Here is a 21,665-nt window from a genome sequence, read left to right as displayed (position 1 = left end):
GGTGTCTCCCTGATGTAGCCAGACAGAAGTGCCGGGAGAGCCAGAGGGTGGGTGGTGGTGCCATGGTGCCTGCAGTGCCTGTTCAAGGACATCCAGGAGGATAATGGCTGGGAATGGAGAGAAGACCTTGGAGAGAGAAGAGCCCAAACTGAAGAGCTGCACATATTTCTTCCCTTCACACTGCACAGCCACTACCCCAGGTGCTCCAGCTGCTCCTTTCTCCGGAGACCTGGGGAAACAAAGCTCCTGGCAAAGGACGAGGGGAGAGGGCTGTGCAGACAGGGAGGTGGCCTGCAAGGAGCCTGTGAGCAGCAAGAGAAGGCCTGAGTGTCCTGGGGAAGCAGGGACACCTTGCTTCCAGATACAAGTCAGGGGCCCTCTCTTCCAGGAAGCCTTACTGGCCTCCACAAACTACCCTGAGGACCCTTCTGCGTCCACTCCCATGCTCTGCGCCACCTGCTGTCGTCTTGGATCTACGTCTCTGACCCAGTGCTGTGCAGGCCCTTGGTTCAGAGGGCTCCTCACACGACAGGATGGGCCGCAGGTTTGCAAGTAGCACCCCTGACGAGAACCGGAGCTGGGCGCAGCCCCATCCCTAAGTGGGCCCCCCAATCCCTCCTAGGGCTGGAGCACCGCCCCTAGAAGGGACTTCAAAGGGCCGGTGTCCGCAGCCGGGTTTGCGTCCGCCGCCTGCAGATCTGAGGCCTGAAGCAGGATCCAGGCCGTCGGGGCCGTCCAAACCCTGGGGTCTTTTGAGAGCTGGCTGGGGGTGCCGGGTTGCAGGCAGCCGGGACTGAGGGCGGGTCCTCAGAGCCCCCAAAGTGGGAGGGTCGGGCCGGCCGCGGGGCCAATCCGGGCGCGCCGGGAGCGGGGGCGGGGGCCGGGCCGAGGGGAACGGGACCGGGCGGGCCGGGGGCGGGGCGCGGCGTCCAGGCGGCGGCGGCGGCGGCGGCGGCGGCGGCGGCGGCGGCGGCGGCTCCTCAGAGTCCGGCTCAGGCTCCGGCTGCGGCTCCGGCGCGCGATGCCCCATTCCGTGACCCTGCGCGGGCCTTCGCCCTGGGGCTTCCGCCTGGTGGGCGGCCGGGACTTCAGCGCGCCCCTCACCATCTCGCGGGTGAGTCCGGCGGCTGCGGGGCGGCAGAGCGGTCCCGGGTCTGAGACCGGGTCCTCGCGGTCCGCCCGGGACCCAGATCCCCTAGGTATCCTAGGTATCCGAGGCTGGAAGGCGGAGGGTTGGCCTGGGTGTCCCGCACGCTGTAGAGGCGGCTTCCAGGCAGGGCAGGCAGCCCCAGCCGCCCTCCTCCCGCGCTGGGCCTGCCTGCCAGATCCCGCGGAGAGTCTCCCCAAGAGTTCACGCACCGGCCTCTGCGCTGGCCTCATCTGCGGGGAGCCGCTGTGGACCCGGGAAAGACCGGCGGAGTTGGGCCGGGGGCTAGGCAGCCCTACAGAGGCCCAGAAACTTTTCAGACTCATCCCTGCCTGAAGATCTGGGGCAAAATGATTTAGAGCCCCCACCCCCTCCCCTATCAAGGGTCGCTGCCTGCAGAGCTGGGTGACCCTGGGAGGTCTGGGATCCTCGCTGAATCTGAGAAGTGAAAGGTCCATCCACTTCCCACTTTGATGTGAGTCAGTCTCTCATTCATGACCTCAGTCACCCTAAGGAGAAGTGACCAGGAGGAATTTTCGGCTTCCAGGGGAAAGGGAGCCTTAATTGTGAGGTTGTGAGACCCCTCCCCGCAAGACAACACAAAGCCAGGGGCTGGGATAGCCTCAGGCCAGTTCTTCAAGTTTCCCAGGGCCCTGCCTTGCCCCAAGCTTGGGACAGAGGAGGAAAAGGAGTAGGCACAGCCCTGGAGGGTGGCTGCTCTGAGGACAGAAGAGTGAAAGAGGTGACTCAGGCCCTGCTTGAGGGGGTCCCTGTCTAGGGGAGACAGGATCCTGGCCCATCTGGAGGGGCAGAAGAGAAGACTCAGACCTTGTCCTTGGGAGTCCCAGCCTAAGGGACAGAAGAGGAGAGAACCCAGGCCTTGCCCTTGGCGGCTCTCAGTCTGGAAGGAGCAGAGGAGATGACCTGGGACGATCTGAGGGCCATCCCTTGCTCCCACACAGGCTGATCTTGTCTTTGGGGGCTATGTTAGAGTCACAGAGAAGCACCTTACTCCACCCTACTGCTACCTCTTGCAATGGGGGCTGGGCTGAGCTGGCTGGGCTTTCAGAGACTTCTCTCCAGTTCTTGGGAGGGGGTGGGCACCGGGTGGAGCGTAGAATCATGGAATCCCATTTCTGGGAGCCAGGGTGACAGGCAGGCCCAGCTGTCCTAGGAGGCTTCCCACATTTGCCCTCACTGCCAGGTCTCTGGGGTGGAGTGAGGTGGGCCTTCAACACATCCCAGAGCCTTTCATCTCCCACTTACGGGGATTCCTGCTGTGTGTGTGTGTGTGTGTGTGTGTGTGTGTGTGTATACGCATGCGCAAGCCTCTGTGTCTGCTTGTGTGTGTCATGCTGTGTGTCCACTGAGGGGGCTGGTGGGGACACTAGGCCGGCTGGCCAGGCACCCTGGGTGTGAGGCCGCTGACAGGCTCAGTGGCGGCGGCTGACGGCTGCAGGCGGCAGGGAGCTGAGACATCTGTTGCCCACGCGGCTGCCTGCCCGCGGAGGATAGGCCTCCACACGTCACAGCCCTAGCTACGGCGGCAGCAGCAGCAGCAACGGCCTTGTTTGGAGCTGACTGGGGATGCAGGCCTCAGGCAGGCAGGCAGTCTGAGAGAGGGTTTGCCAAGAAGAGCCTCCCTTGTCCCCCAAAGTCATGCAGCAGCAGCTCAGGCCCAAGGAGCCAGGATGGCTGAGATTGGGTTTGGGTGGGATCTGGAGAGATTTACAGCACTGGAGAGGCACAGGCTGCAGCTTGCCTAGCAGGTACCTCCAGCGCAGGTCTACAGGGACTGAAGATATGTGGGAGTGTCTTCACCAAGGGGGCTCAAGATCCAGCCCCTCCCTTGTTTCCAGGGCCTCTCCTATCCCGGACCTGGTAGGGAAGGCCAGCCTCACACAGACAGGGAGGAGGCTATAGGCCCAGCAGAACTGGGGGCTTGCAGTCTCAGCCCGTGAAGCCTTGGGGAGCCCCAAGAACATCATCCGGGGCTCCTTCCCCTCAGTGGGAGATGAAAGGCTCCAAGATGTGTTCAAGCCCCACCTCACTCGGCCCCAAGGACCTGGCAATGAGGGCTGTAATGATGGCTGGCCTCGGCCAAGCATCCAGGGTGTGCCAGGCCCCACCCTAATGGGTGTTGGTAAAAGCTCCCTCCCGGGAACCAGTCCCTGGAATGAGCACCACCTTATGCCCAGCCTCCTGTGGGGGCTTTACATGCCCTGATTTTCTCAAGTAGTCCTTACAGCAGCCTTTAGAAGTAAGGACTCCCTCTGGCCTTACACGGATGGAGACACAGGCACAGAGAGGCTAATGTAATAGACCCAGAGAAGCAGAGTGGAGACAGGAGGAATCCAGGCAGTCTGGAGTTTGCTGTGACTGTACGGAACAATGTGGCACCTGGTTCTGACTTGGACTCCCAGCCCACAACATCTAGGCTGGGTGGAGCAGGGTCTGGGAATGCAGCCACTACCGGTGAGGGGCTGATTCATGCCCTTGCCGCCCACCTTACTTCACTGTTCCTCTCTCTGTTCCTTCTTTCTGTTTATCTTGTACTTAGGTGCTAGAGGGATCAGCCTGAACTCCACTCTGTCCTGTGACTTCCCTACTTAGAGCCCTCCATGGTTTCCAGCCACCCAGGAGAAATGCCAGCTTCCCACCCAGGTGTACAAGACTCTGCAAGATCTGGTCCCTGCCTCTTTTCTGACTTCATCTCTTTCATTCTCCCCTCACTAATGATGCTTGGGCCATACAACCCTCCTTCTACTTTCTCTCCAGATATGCCATTATACATGCTGGTCCTTCTGCCTGGAACAGTCTCTCCCTGGGACACTCTCTCTTCCCTCACCCCTTTTGGAAGAAAAGTACAGGTGTTAAGAGCACAGTTTTAAATTTGGAACCAGGTGGCCTGGATTAATATCTTGATTCAGTCTTTTATCAATTAACTGTCCTTCTGTGCTTCTCGGGACCTCGGTTTCCTCATCTAGGAAATAGGCTTGCTTTCAGGATTAATGAGATAATGCATGTAAAGGTGGCTGAGACAGTCACAATTTCCTGGCCTCATGCCCTCTCTGACCGGAACTCCCCTAGCTCAGTAGTACTGGCAGCATCCCAGCCACCCCTGCTTTCAAGAAACTTCCTCCACCCACAGAAGCCTGAATGTACCCCTTGTGCTGGCTGAGTCATCCTGCCGCCATTAGCCGCCCCCTAAAGAAAGACTTCTCTCTGGTGTGGGGACTAGGGCAGGGCACCCCTCCCCCAAGCTTCTCTTTCTTCACCTGTAAAATAGAGACAAGAACAGCCTCTGCCATACCAGGTGGTTGAGGGGTTGCTGTGAGCTAGTTATGGGTAAAGCATGGAGCCCAGGCCCTGGCACAAGGCAAGTATCCATGAAGGGGAGGAGGCCGGAGGAGGGCCTTGAGGGGAGGGTGGGATGGTACGAAGTGGGTATCTCCCCCAGGATGACAGGCTTGCACAGGTACCCAGGCCCTACAAGTAAACATTAATGATGAGATGGTTGGCTAAAGGTGTCATGCTTCAGAACGTTTCCTTGAGGCAGCCTACTTCAGGGCAGGTCACCTTGGGCAGTGCCAACACCAGGCCTCCAGCCAAGGAGCTGCCAGCACGTCAGGTTTGTCTACTCACTACTGAGACCTGGCTGAACTAAGCCTGCGTGGGCTTCCAGGAGTTCCCACCAGTAGGAGCTCCCATCCAAAAGAACGGGGTCACTGGCAGCTCTTGAACCAGCTGGGCACTAGCTGGAGAGGCTGGGTAGGAAATCTATGTCTAAAGGTTATGTTGGGACCAGGGCAGGATGAGGGGTGCTCTATTGCCTAGATTCCCCTGGTTTGCTTATGTAGGTCTCTCTGTGAGTCTAACTCCACCCCCGTCCTACCCTTCTTTAGTTGACCAGCATTGTAAGAGCTTCCAAATGTGAACACTGCTTGACCCTGAGGGGTCAGTAGTGGCACTGAGGTAGCCTGAGTTCCTGTCCTACAGGAGAAGTAGAGGTACAACTCTGACCCCCAAGTCCAGGCTGGCAACTGGAACTGGATAGCCCTGGACTTGCCCAGGAAGGTGATGTTCAGACCTTCCCTTGATTTATTTAGAAATGGAGTCTTGCTCTGTCGCCAGGCGGGAGCGCAGTGGCACGATCTTGGCTCACTGCAACCTCTGACTCCCTGGTTCAAGCAATTCTTCTGCCTCAGCCTACTGAATAGCTGTGACTACAGGCGTCTGCCACCATGCCCAGCTAATTTTTCTATTTTTAGTAGAGATGGGGTTTCACCATATTGGCCAGGATAGTCTTGATCTCCTGACCTCGTGATCTGCCCACCTCGGCCTCCCAAAGTGCTGGGATTACAGGCATGAGCCACTGCACCCAGCAGACCTTCCCATTTTAATTATAATGAAGTATTAACATGAGCAATTTAAGGGGGAAAGGTGGGAGCACACAGGGTAGTGAGATCCCAGAGAGGCTCCCAGAGGAAGTGGCGTCTATGCTGAGACCTGAAGGATGAGGGTGTGGGAGTCAAAGGAAGAGTATTCCAGGTAGAGAGATCAGCTTTTGCAGAAGTGTGGAGGTGAGCGACATATGGTACCTGTAAGCCTCCCAAAGACATTTAGATGGTCTGGACAAAATGTGGGTGTGGAGGTGGGGATGAGAGACGAGATCAAGTAAGTAGGAAGGCAAGGTCACTAAGGGTTTGAATGTTAGGTCAAGGGGTATAGTCTGTCTGGGTGGGGCCTTGTCTGTGTAGGGTATCTGTGACATGTCCATGCTCTGTATGTATCTGTGAGCACATATGTCTCCATGTGTCTCTGTGTCTCCTGCATGTCCTTGGGCACATATCTAGGCTGCAAGAGCCCAGAGGAAGCCCTTCTCATATACCTCCATGCCCTGTGAGGCCTCCAGGTGCTGGAGTTGGAGGTATTTCCAGCAAAGCTGCAGCCAGGCTACATGGAGACCTCAGCCAGCCTCTCAGCTTGCCCATCCATAGGCCATGCTGCTGGCAGGCCACCCTGGCTAGGTTCTGAGGTTGGAGGAGGTCTAGAGCAGAGACCACAGTAAGGCTACATCATGACTGTGCCCAGCCATCTGGCCTGTCTGCCCGCAGGTCCATGCTGGCAGCAAGGCTGCATTGGCTGCCCTGTGCCCAGGAGACCTGATCCAGGCCATCAATGGTGAGAGCACCGAGCTCATGACACACCTGGAGGCACAGAACCGCATCAAGGGCTGCCACGATCACCTCACACTCTCTGTGAGCAGGTATGTGCAGGGTGGGCTGGGCTGGGAGGATTGAGGGACCAGGTGGGCAGTTATGGGCAGCCAGCATGTTGGGTGAGCCCCAGCTTCACACAGCCCCTCTGCCTTCGCTTCGGGGTGCTCCATCCAGACACAGTCCTAAGGAATAGCACTTTCATGAGGCCCTGGCAGACACTGTTTAAAGCTGCAGGTGGCTTAAGAAGGGAAGAAATACCCTTTTAATTTAGGCTAGAAGTGTGTTGGGGCACTGAATGGCAAGTGCTGCAGGCAACTGTAATAAGACCTTGAAAAGCCTCTGGGGCATTTGTTTCAGTCCTTTCCCCTCCCCTGAGTGACCAGCTTGATGACCATTTCAAAGTAGTTTCTTGTGCAACACCTCACTTAACCCTCATTTACCAACTTAAAAAAGGTAAAACCTACTATAGTCTCCACTTCACAGATGAGACAAGTGAGGCTCAGAAAGGTTAGAAGGTGCTTAAAGTCACACAGAGAGGGAGTGGGGTAGCAAAATTTGACCTCAGGGCTTTCTCCTTAGTCTACAGACCCTTCACTTAGCTGCTGATCACTCCTACCAGCCCCACAGCTGTCCCCACCATGGCCCACACCTCTTCCCTGGTTAAATCTGGATTTGGGAAAAGTTCCTGCTATGGACTGTGTAATGCTGTGCAGCCTATCAAAAAGGGGAGGACAGCAGGTTGCCAAGCCCCATCTGTGTCCCATAAATGGTCCTGGGATGGAAGGTCCAGCAGGGGACTAGGTAAGGGGACCTAACCTTGCTCAAGTCCTGGGTCTTTACTCATCTCTGAGAAGCAGTTGGCCTAAGCCTGGCTGAGTGGGATCTCCTCACCCCCCAGCCCCACCTCGATCCACAGAAATCAGGCATAACTTATCAGCTCTGCCATGTTCACTGCTGACAGGGACTTTCACAACCCCCTGTGGAAGGGTGTAGGCAAAGCCTCCCCAAACCACAACACAGCTAACCATGCCTCTGAGCTGGCAGGGTGGGAGGTGAGCCACTGGCTTGGAGCCATTAAACATAGTGGAAAGGCCTGTGAGGGAGCCTCTGTTTGTGCTTGGCCCATGGCCAGGTCTGGGTTGGGGTCAGGACCCCTGACTGTGCCCTTGGCACTGAGTGGGCCCAGCTGCAAGTTCACGACCTTATATGTTCTACCTGGCACATGGTGAGGATGCCCCGGCTTTGGAGTTCAGCAAAGCTGGTCCTCATCCAGCCTCTGGAGCTTTAGGTGCCCAGATGACCTCTATGAGCCTGGGTTTCCTTTCCCATAAATGGATCACATTCATCACCCTCCTCCACACTGAGATACAGGCTGGATGGGGGAAATGTCAGCACTACTCTGCCCACGAGTGGCCTCTGAAGCCTCTCCACTTGGCTGGGATCCTGGCCCCTGACTCACCTCCAGCCTTGACTCTGTGTGGCTGAACAAGGGCAGCCCTAGTCGTAGTGGAGTAGTGGGGAGGAGTGCCTGAGAGGGGGCCTGAGTCAGGAGCTTCCCAGAGCATATAATGTCAGCGGAGGGTTGTGGGGTGGAGATCCCCCTCTTTCTTTCCTTCCTTCCTTCCCCTGTCCTTTGTTCCAAACCAAGCATGGATGGAGCCAGAGGTTCACTGACCTGTTCTACTCTGGACATTTAGCCCCAAAATGTCACTGGCCATGGAGCAGATAAGAGCACATTCTCTACTATCACAGAGCTGGTTTGAGAATTATGCTGTGTTGACACATAAAATTATCCATAAAGGAGAGAGAGGGAGAGAGAACTATGCTGTGCTCCAGCAAGTGATTTAATCTCTTGAGCCCATAATATCCTCAATCAAAATTAGGGACTATTTTGTGAACTGGACATTGAGTGACGATGATGTGCCAGGCCTGCTCAGTCAGAGTGAAAATCTGAGTTCTGCCCTGCAGCCTCCATCTCCAGCGCTCACACATGCAGACTCTGGGGGATCAAGATATGAGGGCCACATTGACCCTCTGAGCCAATATTTCTTCTCCTGGACACCTTCCCACTTGTAAGCTTTCCGACTCTGCTCCCTATCTTGCCTGCTATGCCAGGACCTATGCCTGGGCCCCAAAGACACTCCTCCCCGTCCCCGCAACACACAGATTCACGGCAAGGGCTCTGCAGGGAATCAGCCTGGTGAGCTGGCTGGAGTGAGCTACTCTGTGCTCTCACTCCCAGGGTTACTGAAAACCAGCTTCCCTATGTGCCCTCTTGTGTACGGAGAGCTCTAATCCCCCACAGACTTCCCCACAGAATGAAAAGTGTATCAAAGGCCCAGCTTCCCACTGAACTTATTTTGCTTTGAGCCCAAAGCCAGGCATCCAACAATCCAAGCAAAACCATACTTCCTAGGCGTGTTCTATTGGTCCAGGACCTTCCTGACATCAACTCCAACAGTGAGGCCACCAATAGAGTCCCTGTTGTCCATCACATGTGGTCCAACGTACCTTTGCACGGCCTACCCTTTGGCTGTCATTTTGTTTTAAGCGCCCGGCCTGGGATGAGGGTTGACACATGATTAAGCCTTTCATTCTGATCTGATGCACTGAGCCACCTTAATGGCTCTGGGTACTTTGTGCCCTCTGACCCTTAAACCTCAGGCTTGTACTGCTCTTCTGAGAAGAACTTCAAGGAAGTATAAGGCCAAATAGCCACACAAGATGTCTCAGCTTTATCCCAGAGGAGCTCCAAGTAGGTAGAGGCCACAGTTAGAGCTGTGAGTTAGAATAGCTACTTGGGAGCCTGGTTGAGGGGACTAGAGACAGAGACCATGGGGCTGATGTTGCCCTAGGGCAGCAGAGCTCTATCAGCCAGGGCCTGGAAGGCTGTAGAGTAGAGAGGTAGCCTGCAAGGAACTACAGAATGGGCAAAGGCGAGGAAGTACAGAGTGAGTATGGACCATAGGCATAGACAGATTATTAAAACCCTCTACTGAAGGGGCAGAGAGGCAGGGGTAAGCTGCCAGATCAGTAGTGATACCTCGAGAAGCCTCAGGAGGCCTCTTGGGGTGAGTTGGAGAACATTATTCCCCTTTGGTCTAACCAGCCTGTCTTCACACCCACCTGCCAGTCCAGGGTCCATGCCCCTTCCCGGCCTGCCTTCTCACAGGGCTACTGAGTGACAGGGCTGGGGTCCAGGCATGTAGCCTCTTGGCCTGCCTGCCCTGCTTATGGCAGGTTTACGATGTTTTTCTCCCTCCTGAGTGGTGTTTGGCTTTTGGTTTCTATGGCGAAGCAGGAATTTCCTAATGGCCTGTTTCCCATCTGGGCTGGGCAGACTCGTTGATGACTCTGCCGGAGGCAGCAGCAGAAGGAAAGACACACCCCTCACAGCCTCCATTCCACCTCTCCCAGGGCTGATGGAAGCCTGACCCCACAGCCCACCAGAGGCTGTAGATACCCAGGGGATGAGTGGATAGGCTCCTAGCTGGTCAATGTGTGAGGCCTGGCTTGCCGTGCTGTGAGCTGGGGGTCTTTGAGCTGAGCTTCTTTAGGCCACGAAGAGGGTGGAAGTGTGGGGAAGCTGCAGAGCCTCTGTTGCAACATCTCCAGGAACAAGACCAGAGAGGGAATGGGCAGAGCTGTTGGGGATGGAAGCATACAGCCCTGCTCCAGGAGGATGGCAGATCTAGTGTTGTGGTTCATTGCCACAACAGTCACCATTGTGGTACAGTGGAAAGCACTGGAGTGGTGTCTTTCTACCTGTAGAGCACTAGCCCAGAGCTCAGCCCATCTTGATCCTGGCTCCCGAGCATGGTGGGCATGGTAGGAAACATATCTGACCATCACAATTTCTGCTGCAGGCCTGAGGGCAGGAGCTGGCCCAGTGCCCCTGATGACAGCAAGGCTCAGGCACACAGGATCCACATCGACCCTGAGGCCCAGGTATGTACAAACACTGCCTAGCCTGGCCTGGCCTGGCTGAGTGAGCCCAGGGCAGAGAGGACAGCATGCAGGTTCACCTACAATGAGTCTCCTCACTGGGGCTCTCAGATACACAAGACAGAGACTGATGCAGAAGGTTTCTCTGCAACATGCCCATACCCCATTCCCTGTTCCTCAGATGAGCACCTGTCGTGGGCTCTGTCTCTACTCCAGGCAATCCTGGATTCTGGACCAAGGTGCTTATGATGGCCAGGAGCTGGGCTAGGCCTTGGTTGGGGTTATCACACACCCAGCTGGACTTTACTCTGGTGCCCAGTGATGCCAGACCAGGAAGAAGTCACTGTGCTTGCAGCAGGTGGGGGGGAAGTTAGGGGGAGAAGTTAGTGGCAGTCTCAGGCCATGGAGTGACCTCAGGCTATGGGACACTCCTCTGGGTGCCCTATCCAAGCCTGAAGTTCTCTGCTGGCCATCCTGTGGTGCTTCTAGCAGAACTCAGGATGCAGGCCTGTCTGCCCAGTCACCTTTCTGTGTGTTAACAGAAGTCATATCTCTGGCCCTGTCCTCAAGAAGAGTGAGGGGGCCAGGCTGGTCTAGGGCCTTGTTTTGCCACGGCATGAGGAGTAGCCAAGTGGGGAACGACTGAGGTATCCAGAGCCATCTCTGGGCCACAGAGTTTGGGTAAGGAGACTGGGATGTCTGTGATAGAGCCAGAACCGTTGGTCCCAGCATGTAAGACCATGGCCTCCAGGCATACTTTTGTCCACTCTCTCAACCTGGAAGAAAAGGGGCCAAGACAGGGAGAGGCTTCACTGAACCAGAGGGAAGGATGTGCCCTGGCTTCTCCCTCACCTTCTACCACAATCCCATCTTGCCCTATCCCCTACCCTGCCTGGCTGGCATCCCTGAAGCCAGAGGCTTACCACCTGCCAGGCAGTCCCCATTCTGGCAGGGGAAAGGTACTTAGAAGTTCTGGGCTAGGGGAAGCCAGGGACCAAAGAATCCCAGAGTAGTCACATGACTCAGACAAGGAGTCAAAGAGGGCTTCCTGGAGGAAGGGATATTGAAGCCAAGACCTGAAGGCCTAGGAAGGGCAAGGCAGGCAAATGGGTACAGGAAGAGGAAGTGTGGCCCAGAGGTGAGGTCTTGTACCTCAGGTTCAAAGAAAAGAAAGGTCCAGGGGAAGGGAGGGCAAGATGGGAGGAATGACAGGACAGAGGCAAGAGATGAGGTGGTGGGGCAGGGCTGCAGAGAGGTTCTTGGGCTTCTCTATCCTGGACCTCAGGGATTCATGGCCATATCTGTGTCTCAGAAACTTGCTCTTGTGGCCCCACGGACCCCAGACCTTAGGGGCAGGGGTAGATGTTGGCACAGACAAATAAGCCAGGCTTGCCATGGGCCAGGCAGAGGGGAGCAGCATGGTGTGGGCCCCAAGCTCATGTGTAAGGCCCAGCCTCCCTCAGAAGCAGCAGTGCCAGGATGGACAGGACAGGGTGGGAGGGGGTTTAGTTTTCCAGGAGAGGCTCAGGGCCGGTGGGCCTGGGGTGCTGGTGACTGTAGAGCAACTCCCCCTGCCCCCGCACTTTATTCTCACCGATTCCCTTGAAGACCAGGCTTCCAGAGGCTCAGACTGGAGAAGGAGGGAGTTTCCCCAAGCACCAGGGCAGCCCCTCAGCTGCTGCCCCACTTTTGTACTTAAAAGGTCATGGGCTCCATGGGTGGTGACAAAAACACCCCACCCCGCCCCTGCAGGGCTGAGTCCTTGCTAACACAGACACAGGGCCCATTGTCCCCATGCTGCTCCCACCCTCTGCCTGAGTCGGGGTGTTGGGGAGGGGGTGGAGCGAGCTGGAGCCATTGGAGGAGGAGGAAAGCACAGTTGGCCCTAGGACCAGCATAAGGTACCCTGGCACACATCCCTGAGTGGGATGGGACAGGGCTAGCTGGAGCTTCAGGACCACCTTCCCCATGGGGCCATAGGAGAAGCTCCTTCTCCCAGGCCTGTTGTGGGAACACAGGAGGCACTTGGCACAGCCCAGGGTGGAGGAAGGATAGTAATAAGGCAGGGTTTTCTGGAGGGAGTGGCAATTATGCTCAGAACCAGGTGATGGGGAGAAGCAAGCCAGGTGGAGCAGGTAGTCCTTGCACATTCAGCCTGTCCTCCCCAGACCAGTAGAGAGCTGGAACTGAGCCTCTAGGAGATGGCACCTGCTCATCTGAACTCAGTGCCTGCCTCCATCCAAGTTGAGTGTCCCAAAGCAGGTAGGTACCTCCATTCTGCTGAAAAATCCACCAAGGCTTCAACAACCAAGTAGGCAGCAGACTGGTACTCAGAGTGGAGGAGCATGTGGTATGAGGCGCACCACCCACAGAGGGGGAAAATCCAGGACTGTGGGCTCAGGAATTCCCCTGAAAGCCATTCATCCAACAAGTATGTGCTTTGTGCCAGGCACTGTGCAATTGTCTTATTTCATCTCTACAAAGAACCTGACATGGAGACCAGTACATTCTCCAGCTCATAGATAAAGAAACAGGTTCAGAGAGGTGAAGTGACTTGCCCAGTTAGGGGATAACTCTGGGACTCAAACTAAAACTGAGGTAACCATATGTGTCCTAGCCACTGAGTTCAGGCCTAAAGAGGCAGCTGCATGGGTGGCCATGGGAGGGGCAATGGCTCTGATGGCCCTGCAATGGACCCCCGCACCCTGCTGGGTAGGAGTAAGTGAGGGCCTCCTTCCTCCCAGTCCCAGTCCCTCCGACTCCTCCCTCCCACCGAAGCTTCTGCCTGGAGGCCCAGCCCCACCCCCACTGGCCACAGCCCATCTGGTACCCATTAGAGGCAAGCCCTGCCTGCCTGCCTGCTCCACAGTCACATGTGTGAGAGCGCTCAGGTTTCTCAGGGGCTTTTGATGGGTCTGATGCGGATAGGAGTCTTCCTGTTGCTGCTGCATTGATGGGGGCCACCTGGGCAGAAAGACCCTGCTCTTTGTCTGTTGGGGTAGGAGAAACGGAGGGGTCCCACCCAACTGCTGGTCTGCCCATTCCCCAAGTTCCCACCCTGCAAAAAGCAGGAGACAGTCAGGGCAGAACCCCACAGGCTCAACTAAGCCTCAGAGCTGCCTAAGTCCAAACCAGGGCTCTTCCTGCTATGATAGGCATCCTTTCCTGTCCACACTGGGCTCCCTGTCCACACTGTAGAGCAGAGAGGAGGTTTACATGTCCCTTCCCAGGCTGAGGCTAAGACCAACCCCATGGCCTGGACTCAGGCATCACCCTAAAATCAGGCTGCTCTGCCTGCCAGCCCAGTCTCAGCCATGGAGGCCACCATGGCCATCCCCAGGGTGACCAGTGCTGGCTCCAAGTCTATGTAAGCATGTATGTGTGGTTAGCAGTGTCTAAATAGACCTGCAGGTGCATATGTGTTGTCCTTATGCATGTGTGTGTGTGTCTTCAAAACATGCTTGTGAGAATATGCATGCCTCTGTTTACATTGCTGTGGGTGTGCTTGTGTGCACTTGCAAGCTGGGAACAGCACAGCTCTGGACTCTACAGGGACAGAGATCCCCAGTCCCCACTCAGACCCATACGCACAGAGATACTGCCCTCTCCTCATGTCTGAGGGGGCAGGTTCAGAGCACTCCTCCCCAAAGTGTTTCAGCCATGAGCACCAGGCTGGCTGTGGGTAGTGAGGTAGAGAGACTTGAGCCCTAGCCTGATCTCTGCCGCTCATCTGCTGTGCCTGCAGAAGGCTTCTCATTGTGGCCTGGAAAGCAGGAAATGGGGAACAGGTGCAGGCCCAGAAGGGGCTGACCTCACAATGGCATTCTTGAGCCTCAGCCTGCCCAAAGGGTCTTGAACACACAACAATCAAGGGCCCTTCCTGACTGCAGGACAGGAGTTACCTTTTTCGAGTTTCCAGCCATGGGCCCACCCAGTATCCACCACAGTTCAGATAGGTGAGAAGGCTTGGCACCAGGACTACCTCTGCCAGGAGGCCACATACCCTGGCCTTAAAAGGCTTCTTGGGATAGGCCTGCCCTAGTACTATCCCTTCATGAGTGGTGGTGGGCAGAACCACTTCAGGGCTCACAAGTCCAGGCTGAGTCTGAGCTGCTCAGGTTTTTGTGTCTGACTTTCTAAGGACATTTCTCATTTCTGCAAGGGCAGAACCAGTCCCCAGGCCCTGCCCTTCCCTGGAAATCCCTTCCCTGGCTGAGCACCACAGGCCAGAGGTGCCAGAGCAGAGGTAGCCAGCTGACATCCACCACCTGGCACAGCAAAGCAGGGTAGAGGTGGGGTGGACAAGGAATGGCCAGAGGTCAGAGGATCTCCCAGTGCCTTAGGCCTCTTGTCTCATAGGACGGCAGTCCAACAACCAGCAGGCGGCCCTCAGGCACCGGGACTGGGCCAGAAGATAGCAGACCAAGCCTGGGATCTCCATACAGACAACCCCCTCACTTTCCAGTCCCTCACAATGGCAGCAGCGAGGCCACCCTGCCAGCCCAGATGAGCACCCTGCATGTGTCTCCACCCCCCAGGTAACACAGAGATGCCTTCGGTGCCATGCCCAGAACCCATCTTAACCCCTGATCCCTCAAATCTCACTCTGTCCCATCCTGACCCCTGACACTTGATCCTTGGGTCTCAGCTGGTTGCATTCTGACTCACAAGCCTCACCAGACCCTGAGTGCATAGTGAAAGCTGGAACTGCATGCCTGTCCCTCTTCTATCTCTTTCTCCCTCCCAGCGCTGACCCAGCCAGGGGCCTCCCGCGGAGCCGGGACTGCAGAGTCGACCTGGGCTCCGAGGTGTACAGGATGCTACGGGAGCCAGCAGAGCCCGTGGCCGCGGAGCCCAAGCAGTCAGGCTCCTTCCGCTACTTGCAGGGCATGCTGGAGGCCGGCGAGGGCGGTAAGACTCCTGCCACGTGTCCCCACCTGCCTTCCCCCTCCCTGCGGTGCCCTGGTTGCCCCCTGGCGACGCCACATCCCGCCTCCCAGCACCCGCCCTCCTCGGTCTCTGCGGCCCGGTCCCACACCCTTGCTACGCGTCGCTTCCTGATTCCCACTCCACTCCCTGTCGCTGCCCCTCACCCCACGACCGCCAAACCGGTTCCCCAGTCTCAGTGCTGATGGCCCCGGAAACGGGGCCCAACAAAACACCCCGCAGACATGGAGTTCTGACCTCCTCACCCCGTTCATGCCATCTACGCTCCGGGTTTCAGGAGAGCGGCACGGGCCTGGCGGCCCCCGGAACCTCAAGCCCACGGCCGGCAAGCTGGGCGCTCCGCTGAGCGGCCTGCAGGGGCTGCCCGAGTGCACGCGCTGCGGCCACGGCATCGTGTGAGTACCCGTCCCCGCTGCCCCTCCCGGACCCCAGCCCTCCAGGGCCCTGGATGCGGGCGCCGGGCGCCGTCGCGAACCCGGCAGTCACTCGACGCTGTCCTCTCTCCTTCCCCTCATCAGGGGCACCATCGTCAAGGCGCGGGACAAGCTCTACCATCCCGAGTGCTTTATGTGCAGCGACTGCGGCCTGAACCTCAAGCAGCGTGGTTACTTCTTTCTGGACGAGCGGCTCTACTGTGAGAGTCACGCCAAGGCGCGCGTGAAGCCGCCCGAGGGCTACGATGTGGTGGCGGTGTACCCCAACGCCAAGGTGGAACTCGTCTGAGCTGGGACTCCGCTCCCGCCCCTGCTTCTTAAGGTCCCTGCTCGGCCCGTGTAAATATGTTTCGCCCTGTCCCTCTAATAAAGTTCCTCTGCTCGGCCTTGAACCTGCCACCGAGCCTGCCACCCTCCTGCGCGGGCCATGGCTCCGAGTGCAGTAGCATCTGCTCAGATGCCAGGCCTGTCCTGGGCTCTGGGTGCAGTGGTGAGCAGGACAGGCACCGTACTTCCCTGAAGAGGGCCACAGCCTGGGTGGAAGGCAGACCTGAATCACAATGGGGCAGCTCTAGTAATATGAAGACAAAGGCGAGGTCTGGGGTGCTGCGTGTGGCGCGGCAACAGGAGGTCTGACCAGGGTGGGGCCAGGAAAGGTGTTAGCTGAGAACTAATAGATGCGGAAGGCAGGAACTCTACACGGTGGGGGTGGGGGGGGGGGCTGTGTGTGCAAAGGTGGTGGGGGGAGCTCGAGAAAGACCTCTGTGGCTATCATTGGCACTAGCTGAGGCGGCCCCTGGCAGCCTCAGGAGCGGTCACTCACCTGGAAAGCGTGACTTGAGCATGGAGATCAGCCGGGCCACCGCGGGGCGTCCACATTTCCTGGCATTCTCTCTTCGGGTTTCTTCCACCCACGTACACTTTATTCTCCTCCAAGACCCCCTTTTCTTCGCCTTCCTCTCTACCCCACCAGGGGGCGACCTTAATTTTCTAGACAGAGATGAGAAGGAAGGTTTAGATAGAAAAGAACACTTGCCCAGGGGTTGCTTTTCCCTCCAAAAGGCTCTCTCCTCTAAATAAATTCCACCTCTTCTCAGAGTCCCGCATTTACCGCGTGGTGGCTTGCCTTCGGCCTTGCACGCCCCGGCTGCACACATCGTCGGTGAATTGTGGCTGTTGACACTGGAGGAGTGTCCTAGACTCCAGGTCGCGTGGATCTACCCTCTAGTTTACTTGCTTAGGACAAGAAACTGACTTGTTTTATTTAGTGCATATTTAGTGAGCCCAGAGTAATGCACATTTGTGCTGCTTTCAATTTTGTGCTATGGCACACCACAAAAAACTGTTACAATTCACATTCATCATCATCATGAGATAGTACCCATTTCCTCGTGCTCCTCCCAACTCACGATGTTTCTTTTTTCATTTTTTGCCAGTCTGTTAAGTAAAATATCCTATGCAGTTATTTTAATTTGCATTTCTCTGATTACCAGTGATGAGCATTCAGTCATTGAGCATTTATGGTGTGTTTGCTGGGTGCCTAGCACTAAGGGAACAGAGTGGTCCTTACTCTCAAAAGAGTGGTTCTTGTGTAAGTTACCCACCTTTCACTCATTTTTTCTGAGGCTTAACTTCTTTTTAATGATTGGTAGGAACTTTTCCTAATTTTGTACTAATCTTTGTTACTGGATTCTAGTTATCCGATCAATTTTCCTGTTTCTGTATAGTTACTATTGAGTTTAATAGCCAATCTCTCCTCCTTGTTGGTCATTTACAAACACATTGAAGTATTCTTATACATTTCCAGTTGTCAGAAGTTGAGACTGCATGCTTCGGGCTCTGGAAAAGCAAACCTTTCTGAACTGTGACAGGGTTACCCTGAATCTAGAGACTTGCTTGGGAAGAACTGGCATTAGTCTTTTCCTCCAGGGCAGACTGTGATATGCACTTACTGTGCATTTATTCAGATGTTGTGTCTGCCTTCGCTTAAGTTTTTATTTTCCTTTCTTCTCATAGATCTTCTGTTCACGGTTAAATTTGTGCTAGAGATTCCTTCTAAAGACTTCTTTTGCCTCCTTCTCCCTTCCCTGAGGGAGCACAGTTCAGCACAGTGGGCAGGTGCTCATAGAGCAGTGAGGCAAGGCAGGGTCCTGGTCCTGCAGGTAACCCCAGACCCTGTCTGGCCCTTGTCTCCTTTTGCTCCCCAGGGGGTCAGGCAGTGTGCACGGCAAGGCCCCAAGGGCGCCCCGCTGTGGCACTGCACAGGTGCGTGCACACACAGTACATACACATGCTCTCACTCACATTCCCTGCAACCACACCCAAATAGGGTGCCATAATGGTGAAGCTGGTCTTGAACTCCTGGCCTGAAGTGATCCTCCCATCTTGGCCTCCCAAAGTGCTGGGATTATAACTATTAACTCCCAGGCAGAGTTAATAGTTCCCATTCACATGCCCTCTGTCCCATCCCTTCCAGTTTTGCCTGGTGCCTCTGGCACAACTTCTTACCTTTTTGGTTAGACCCTGACTCAGACTTACCTTTGTCCTGCCCAGGCTCCATCTAGGCCAGGAACTGGGAGTTACAGGGGTCCTGGAGAAGCACCCAGACTGAGGCACATGAGCACACACACACACTCACATATACACCGGGCTTCCCTTCCTCCCACCACCTTTCACTTCACCTTCCACATCAGGATTCTGCAAGCATTCTGCCTAAGCTGTCAGGGGGAAGTAAGTCCTGGAGCAGAGGTCCTCATTCCCGGGCCCATGGACCATGGCCTGTTAGGAATCAGGTTGCACAGTGGGAGGTGAGTGGCGGGCAAGCCAGCAAAGCTTCATCTGTATTTATAGCCACTCACCAGTGCTTGCATTACTGCCTAAGCTCCACCTCCTGTCAGATCAGCAGCGGCATTAGCTTCTCCTAGGAGCACAAACCCTATTATGAGCTGTGTAAGCAAGGAATCTAGGCTGTACATTCCTTATGAATCTAATGTCTGATGATCTGTCACTGTCTCCCATCACCCCCAGATGGGACCATCTAGTTGCAGGAAAACAAGCTCAGGGCTTCCACTGATTCTACATTATGGTTAGTGTGTAATTATTTCATTATATGTTACAATGTAATAATAATAATAGGAATAAAGCACTTGAATCATCCTGAAACCATCCCCGCCCCCCATCCATGGAAAAATTTTCTACAAAACCAGTCCCTGGTGCCAAAAAGGTTGGGGACTGCTCTCTTGGAGGGCAACTGCTCCCTCCTGCATCCTTAACCTCAACTCACTCAGTCAACTAAATGTTTATTAAAAGGTCACTCACAGTGGCTCACACCTATAATCCCAGCACTTTGGGAGGCCAAGATGGGAGGATCACTTCAGGCCAGGAGTTCAAGACCAGCCTTGCCATCATGAAAAAAGCCCATTGCTGCTAAAAATACAAAACTTATCCTGGTGTGATGGTACTCACCTGGAGTCCCACCTGCTTAGGAGGCTGAGGCAGGAGAATTGCTTGAACCTGGAAAGTGAAGGTTGCAGTGAGCCAAGATTACACCACTGCACTCCAGCCTGGGGTGACAGAGCAAGACTCTGTCTCAAAAAATAGAAATATCTATTAACCTCCTGTGTGCCAGGCATTGTGTTGCACACTAGGAAAACATTTTGAACTAACATGTAAAATAAGCACAGACTATCAGCAGCGCTATTAAAGAAAGAAAGAAGGTATTACAGTAGAGCATAAGGGAGTCTCTTTATGTAGGGAATCTGGAAAGGCCTCACAGATATGGTAGCATTGGGGCAGAGAATGAGGTGGTAAGATGGCATCTGTGCAGGTATCTGGCAGAGAGCTCAGGAAATGCAAAGGCCCTGGGCCAGCAGTGACTGAGGTGGTGTAAGCGAGGTGGCTGGTAGTAGAGGATGAGGTCATCAGAGAGATGTGAGAGGGAGAAGGCTACCTGTGTTGGCCCCTGTAAGCCATTGTTCCATGGCTAGCAGGGCTATACAAATCCAAAGGCCGAGGGAGCTGAGAAGCCAAAGAAGTTGACAAATCCAGTTTCTCAGAGAGAAATATATGATAGGGACTTACAAACAGAAGGGCTGTCTCAGGTGGCTGTAAGACTTGATCCTCTTCACACCAGCCATCCAGAAAGTATCCTTTATATAGCAAGCTTTTAGGTAAAACATGTGCAGCTGGTCACGTCTTCACACTTTCTTGCCAAGACTCATGACCGCTGGGGAGGCTACATAAGCATTTTATGAAGCTTTCTATGCTATAGGCATTGTTTAAAGACCTCGCTGATGAATATCTTGGCATGTACGGGTTCATCAGGGTGATTTCTTCAACATGGTGTCATGGCCTGGAACAGTGGCCCACACCTGTAATCCTAGCACATTGGGAGGCCAAAGCAGGAGGATCTTTTGAGACCAGGAGTTTGAGACTAGCCTGGACAGCATAGCAAGACCCCTCTCTACAAAAAATAAAAAAAATAAGCCAGATGTGGTGGCATGGACCTACAGTCCAAACTACTCAGAAGGTTGAGGTGGGAGGATCTCTTGAGCCCAGGAGTTCAAGGCTGCAGCAAGCTATGGTCTTACCACTGCACTTGAGCCTAGGCAACAGAGTGAGACCCTGTCTCAAAAAAAAAAAAAAAAAGCATAATTCTTGGCATGCAACAAGCTGTTCTCCTACAGCCATGGTAAGGACTTTGACTTTTACCCTGAGATGAGAAGCCAAAGGATTGGGATGACCTGGAATTATGCTTTAACTAGGATCACATTGTCTGCTGTATGGAGAATAGACCCTATGGGGCAAAGGTTGACACAGTGAGACCAGTTAGCAAGCATGACTGCATTCATCCCTAATTAATTCCTAACTAGCCCACTCTCCTCAGTCCAGTCACCACCATCTCATGCTGAACAGTGTAATGGCCTCTGCCTGGCTTCCCTGTCTCCTGCTTGGCCCCTCCCTCAATCCTTTCTCCACATAACAACTAAAGGAGGTTTTTCTTTTTTTGAGACGGAGTTTCACTCTTGTTACCCAGGCTGGAGTGCAATGGCACGATCTCGGCTCACCGCAACCTCTGCCTCCTGGGTTCAGGCAATTCTCCTGCCTCAGCCTCCTGAGTAGCTGGGATTACAGGCACGCACCACCATGCCCAGCTGATTTTTTGTATTTTTAGTAGAGATGGGGTTTCACCATGTTGACAAGGATGGTCTCAATCTCTTGACCTCGTGACCCACCCACCTCGGCCTCCCAAAGTGCTGGAATTACAGGCTTGAGCCACCGCGCCCGGCCCTAAAGGAGATTTTTCAAGTGCAATTCCCTGTCAATTTGTTTATCATAGTTTTTATGGCTCCTCACTGCCCTTAAGACAGAGTCTAAATTCCAAATCCCAGCTCACAGGGCTGCACGAGGTACACAAACCAAACTCATGCCCTGTAACTCTCATGGTGCTGATCTGTAAGTCTAAACTCATCAAGCTCTCCTCAAGATTCTTGCGGGCTTCCTTGACCCTCCAAGGAAGTTGAAACACAAATAGAGTCCTTTCTGAATCTCTTGAGTGACAAGCTTTGTTATTTGCTACCTTCCCCCAGAGAATCAAAGAAAGAAGTGAGAGTAGGCAGGGCCTGGATGCAGATTCAAGCCAGCCCTCCCTTCATGGCCAAGGACCCAGCCCCTCTAGGGAGTATGCTAGCCTGGCCCTGGGCTCACAGCCCTTGAACAGCTGAGTTGGATGGGTGGGAGGAGTGTTGTGACCTGCATGGCACCATGATGCCCAGAAGCCTGGCCTGTGGGCGTGAGTCTCTTTGGCCCAGCTGGGGAGTGCCCCACCTCCCCTCTACCTCTGGGTGCCCCTGCCCAGCTATGTCCACCCCAGTGCTATCCTGGACAACTCATTCCTACCCAACTTCTTGTCTTGCACCCTAGGCAGACCCCTGACTTGCTCTTCATGTAACTTTCTGGTTTATCATTTTC

General features: G+C 55.0%; 2 protein-coding genes across 6 annotated transcripts in view; one reads left to right on the top strand and one right to left on the bottom strand.

Moving 5' to 3' along the window:
* P4HA2 (prolyl 4-hydroxylase subunit alpha 2) overlaps nt 1-18,512 on the bottom strand; it is a 79,126-nt gene extending 60,614 nt beyond the window's left edge. For 2 of the 4 annotated variants that reach the window (XM_010338931.3, XM_039472994.2), the window contains exon 1: nt 16,519-16,683. In XM_010338931.3, the coding sequence (XP_010337233.1) occupies nt 16,519-16,540 (22 nt within the window). In that variant the 5' untranslated portion in view covers nt 16,541-16,683. Of the gene's footprint in view, nt 1-16,518; nt 16,686-18,376 lie in introns of those variants that run through there. The other 2 variants (XM_010338919.3, XM_074381621.1) reach the window with 2 other exon arrangements.
* Nucleotides 905-16,087, top strand: PDLIM4 (PDZ and LIM domain 4). 2 transcript variants are annotated; one of them, XM_010338966.3, is made up of 7 exons: nt 905-1,114; nt 6,265-6,416; nt 10,236-10,317; nt 14,674-14,852; nt 15,062-15,225; nt 15,539-15,656; nt 15,780-16,087. In XM_010338966.3, exons 1-7 carry the CDS (start codon nt 1,022-1,024, stop codon nt 15,982-15,984), a joined length of 993 nt encoding a protein of 330 aa, XP_010337268.2. In that variant the 5' UTR covers nt 905-1,021; the 3' UTR covers nt 15,985-16,087. The 2 variants fall into 2 exon arrangements, with proteins under 2 accessions (XP_010337268.2, XP_039328932.1); XM_039472998.2 differs by lacking the exon at nt 15,539-15,656 and having other exon boundaries at nt 15,780-15,936.
* Nucleotides 18,513-21,665: the final 3,153 nt, after the last annotated feature.

This window comes from Saimiri boliviensis, chromosome 1, assembly GCF_048565385.1.
Source record: "Saimiri boliviensis isolate mSaiBol1 chromosome 1, mSaiBol1.pri, whole genome shotgun sequence".
In the NCBI taxonomy this organism is placed as follows: Eukaryota; Metazoa; Chordata; class Mammalia; order Primates; family Cebidae; genus Saimiri; species Saimiri boliviensis.
Note: the sequence above shows the minus strand (reverse complement) of the source record. Positions and strands in the feature narration are given on the sequence as shown.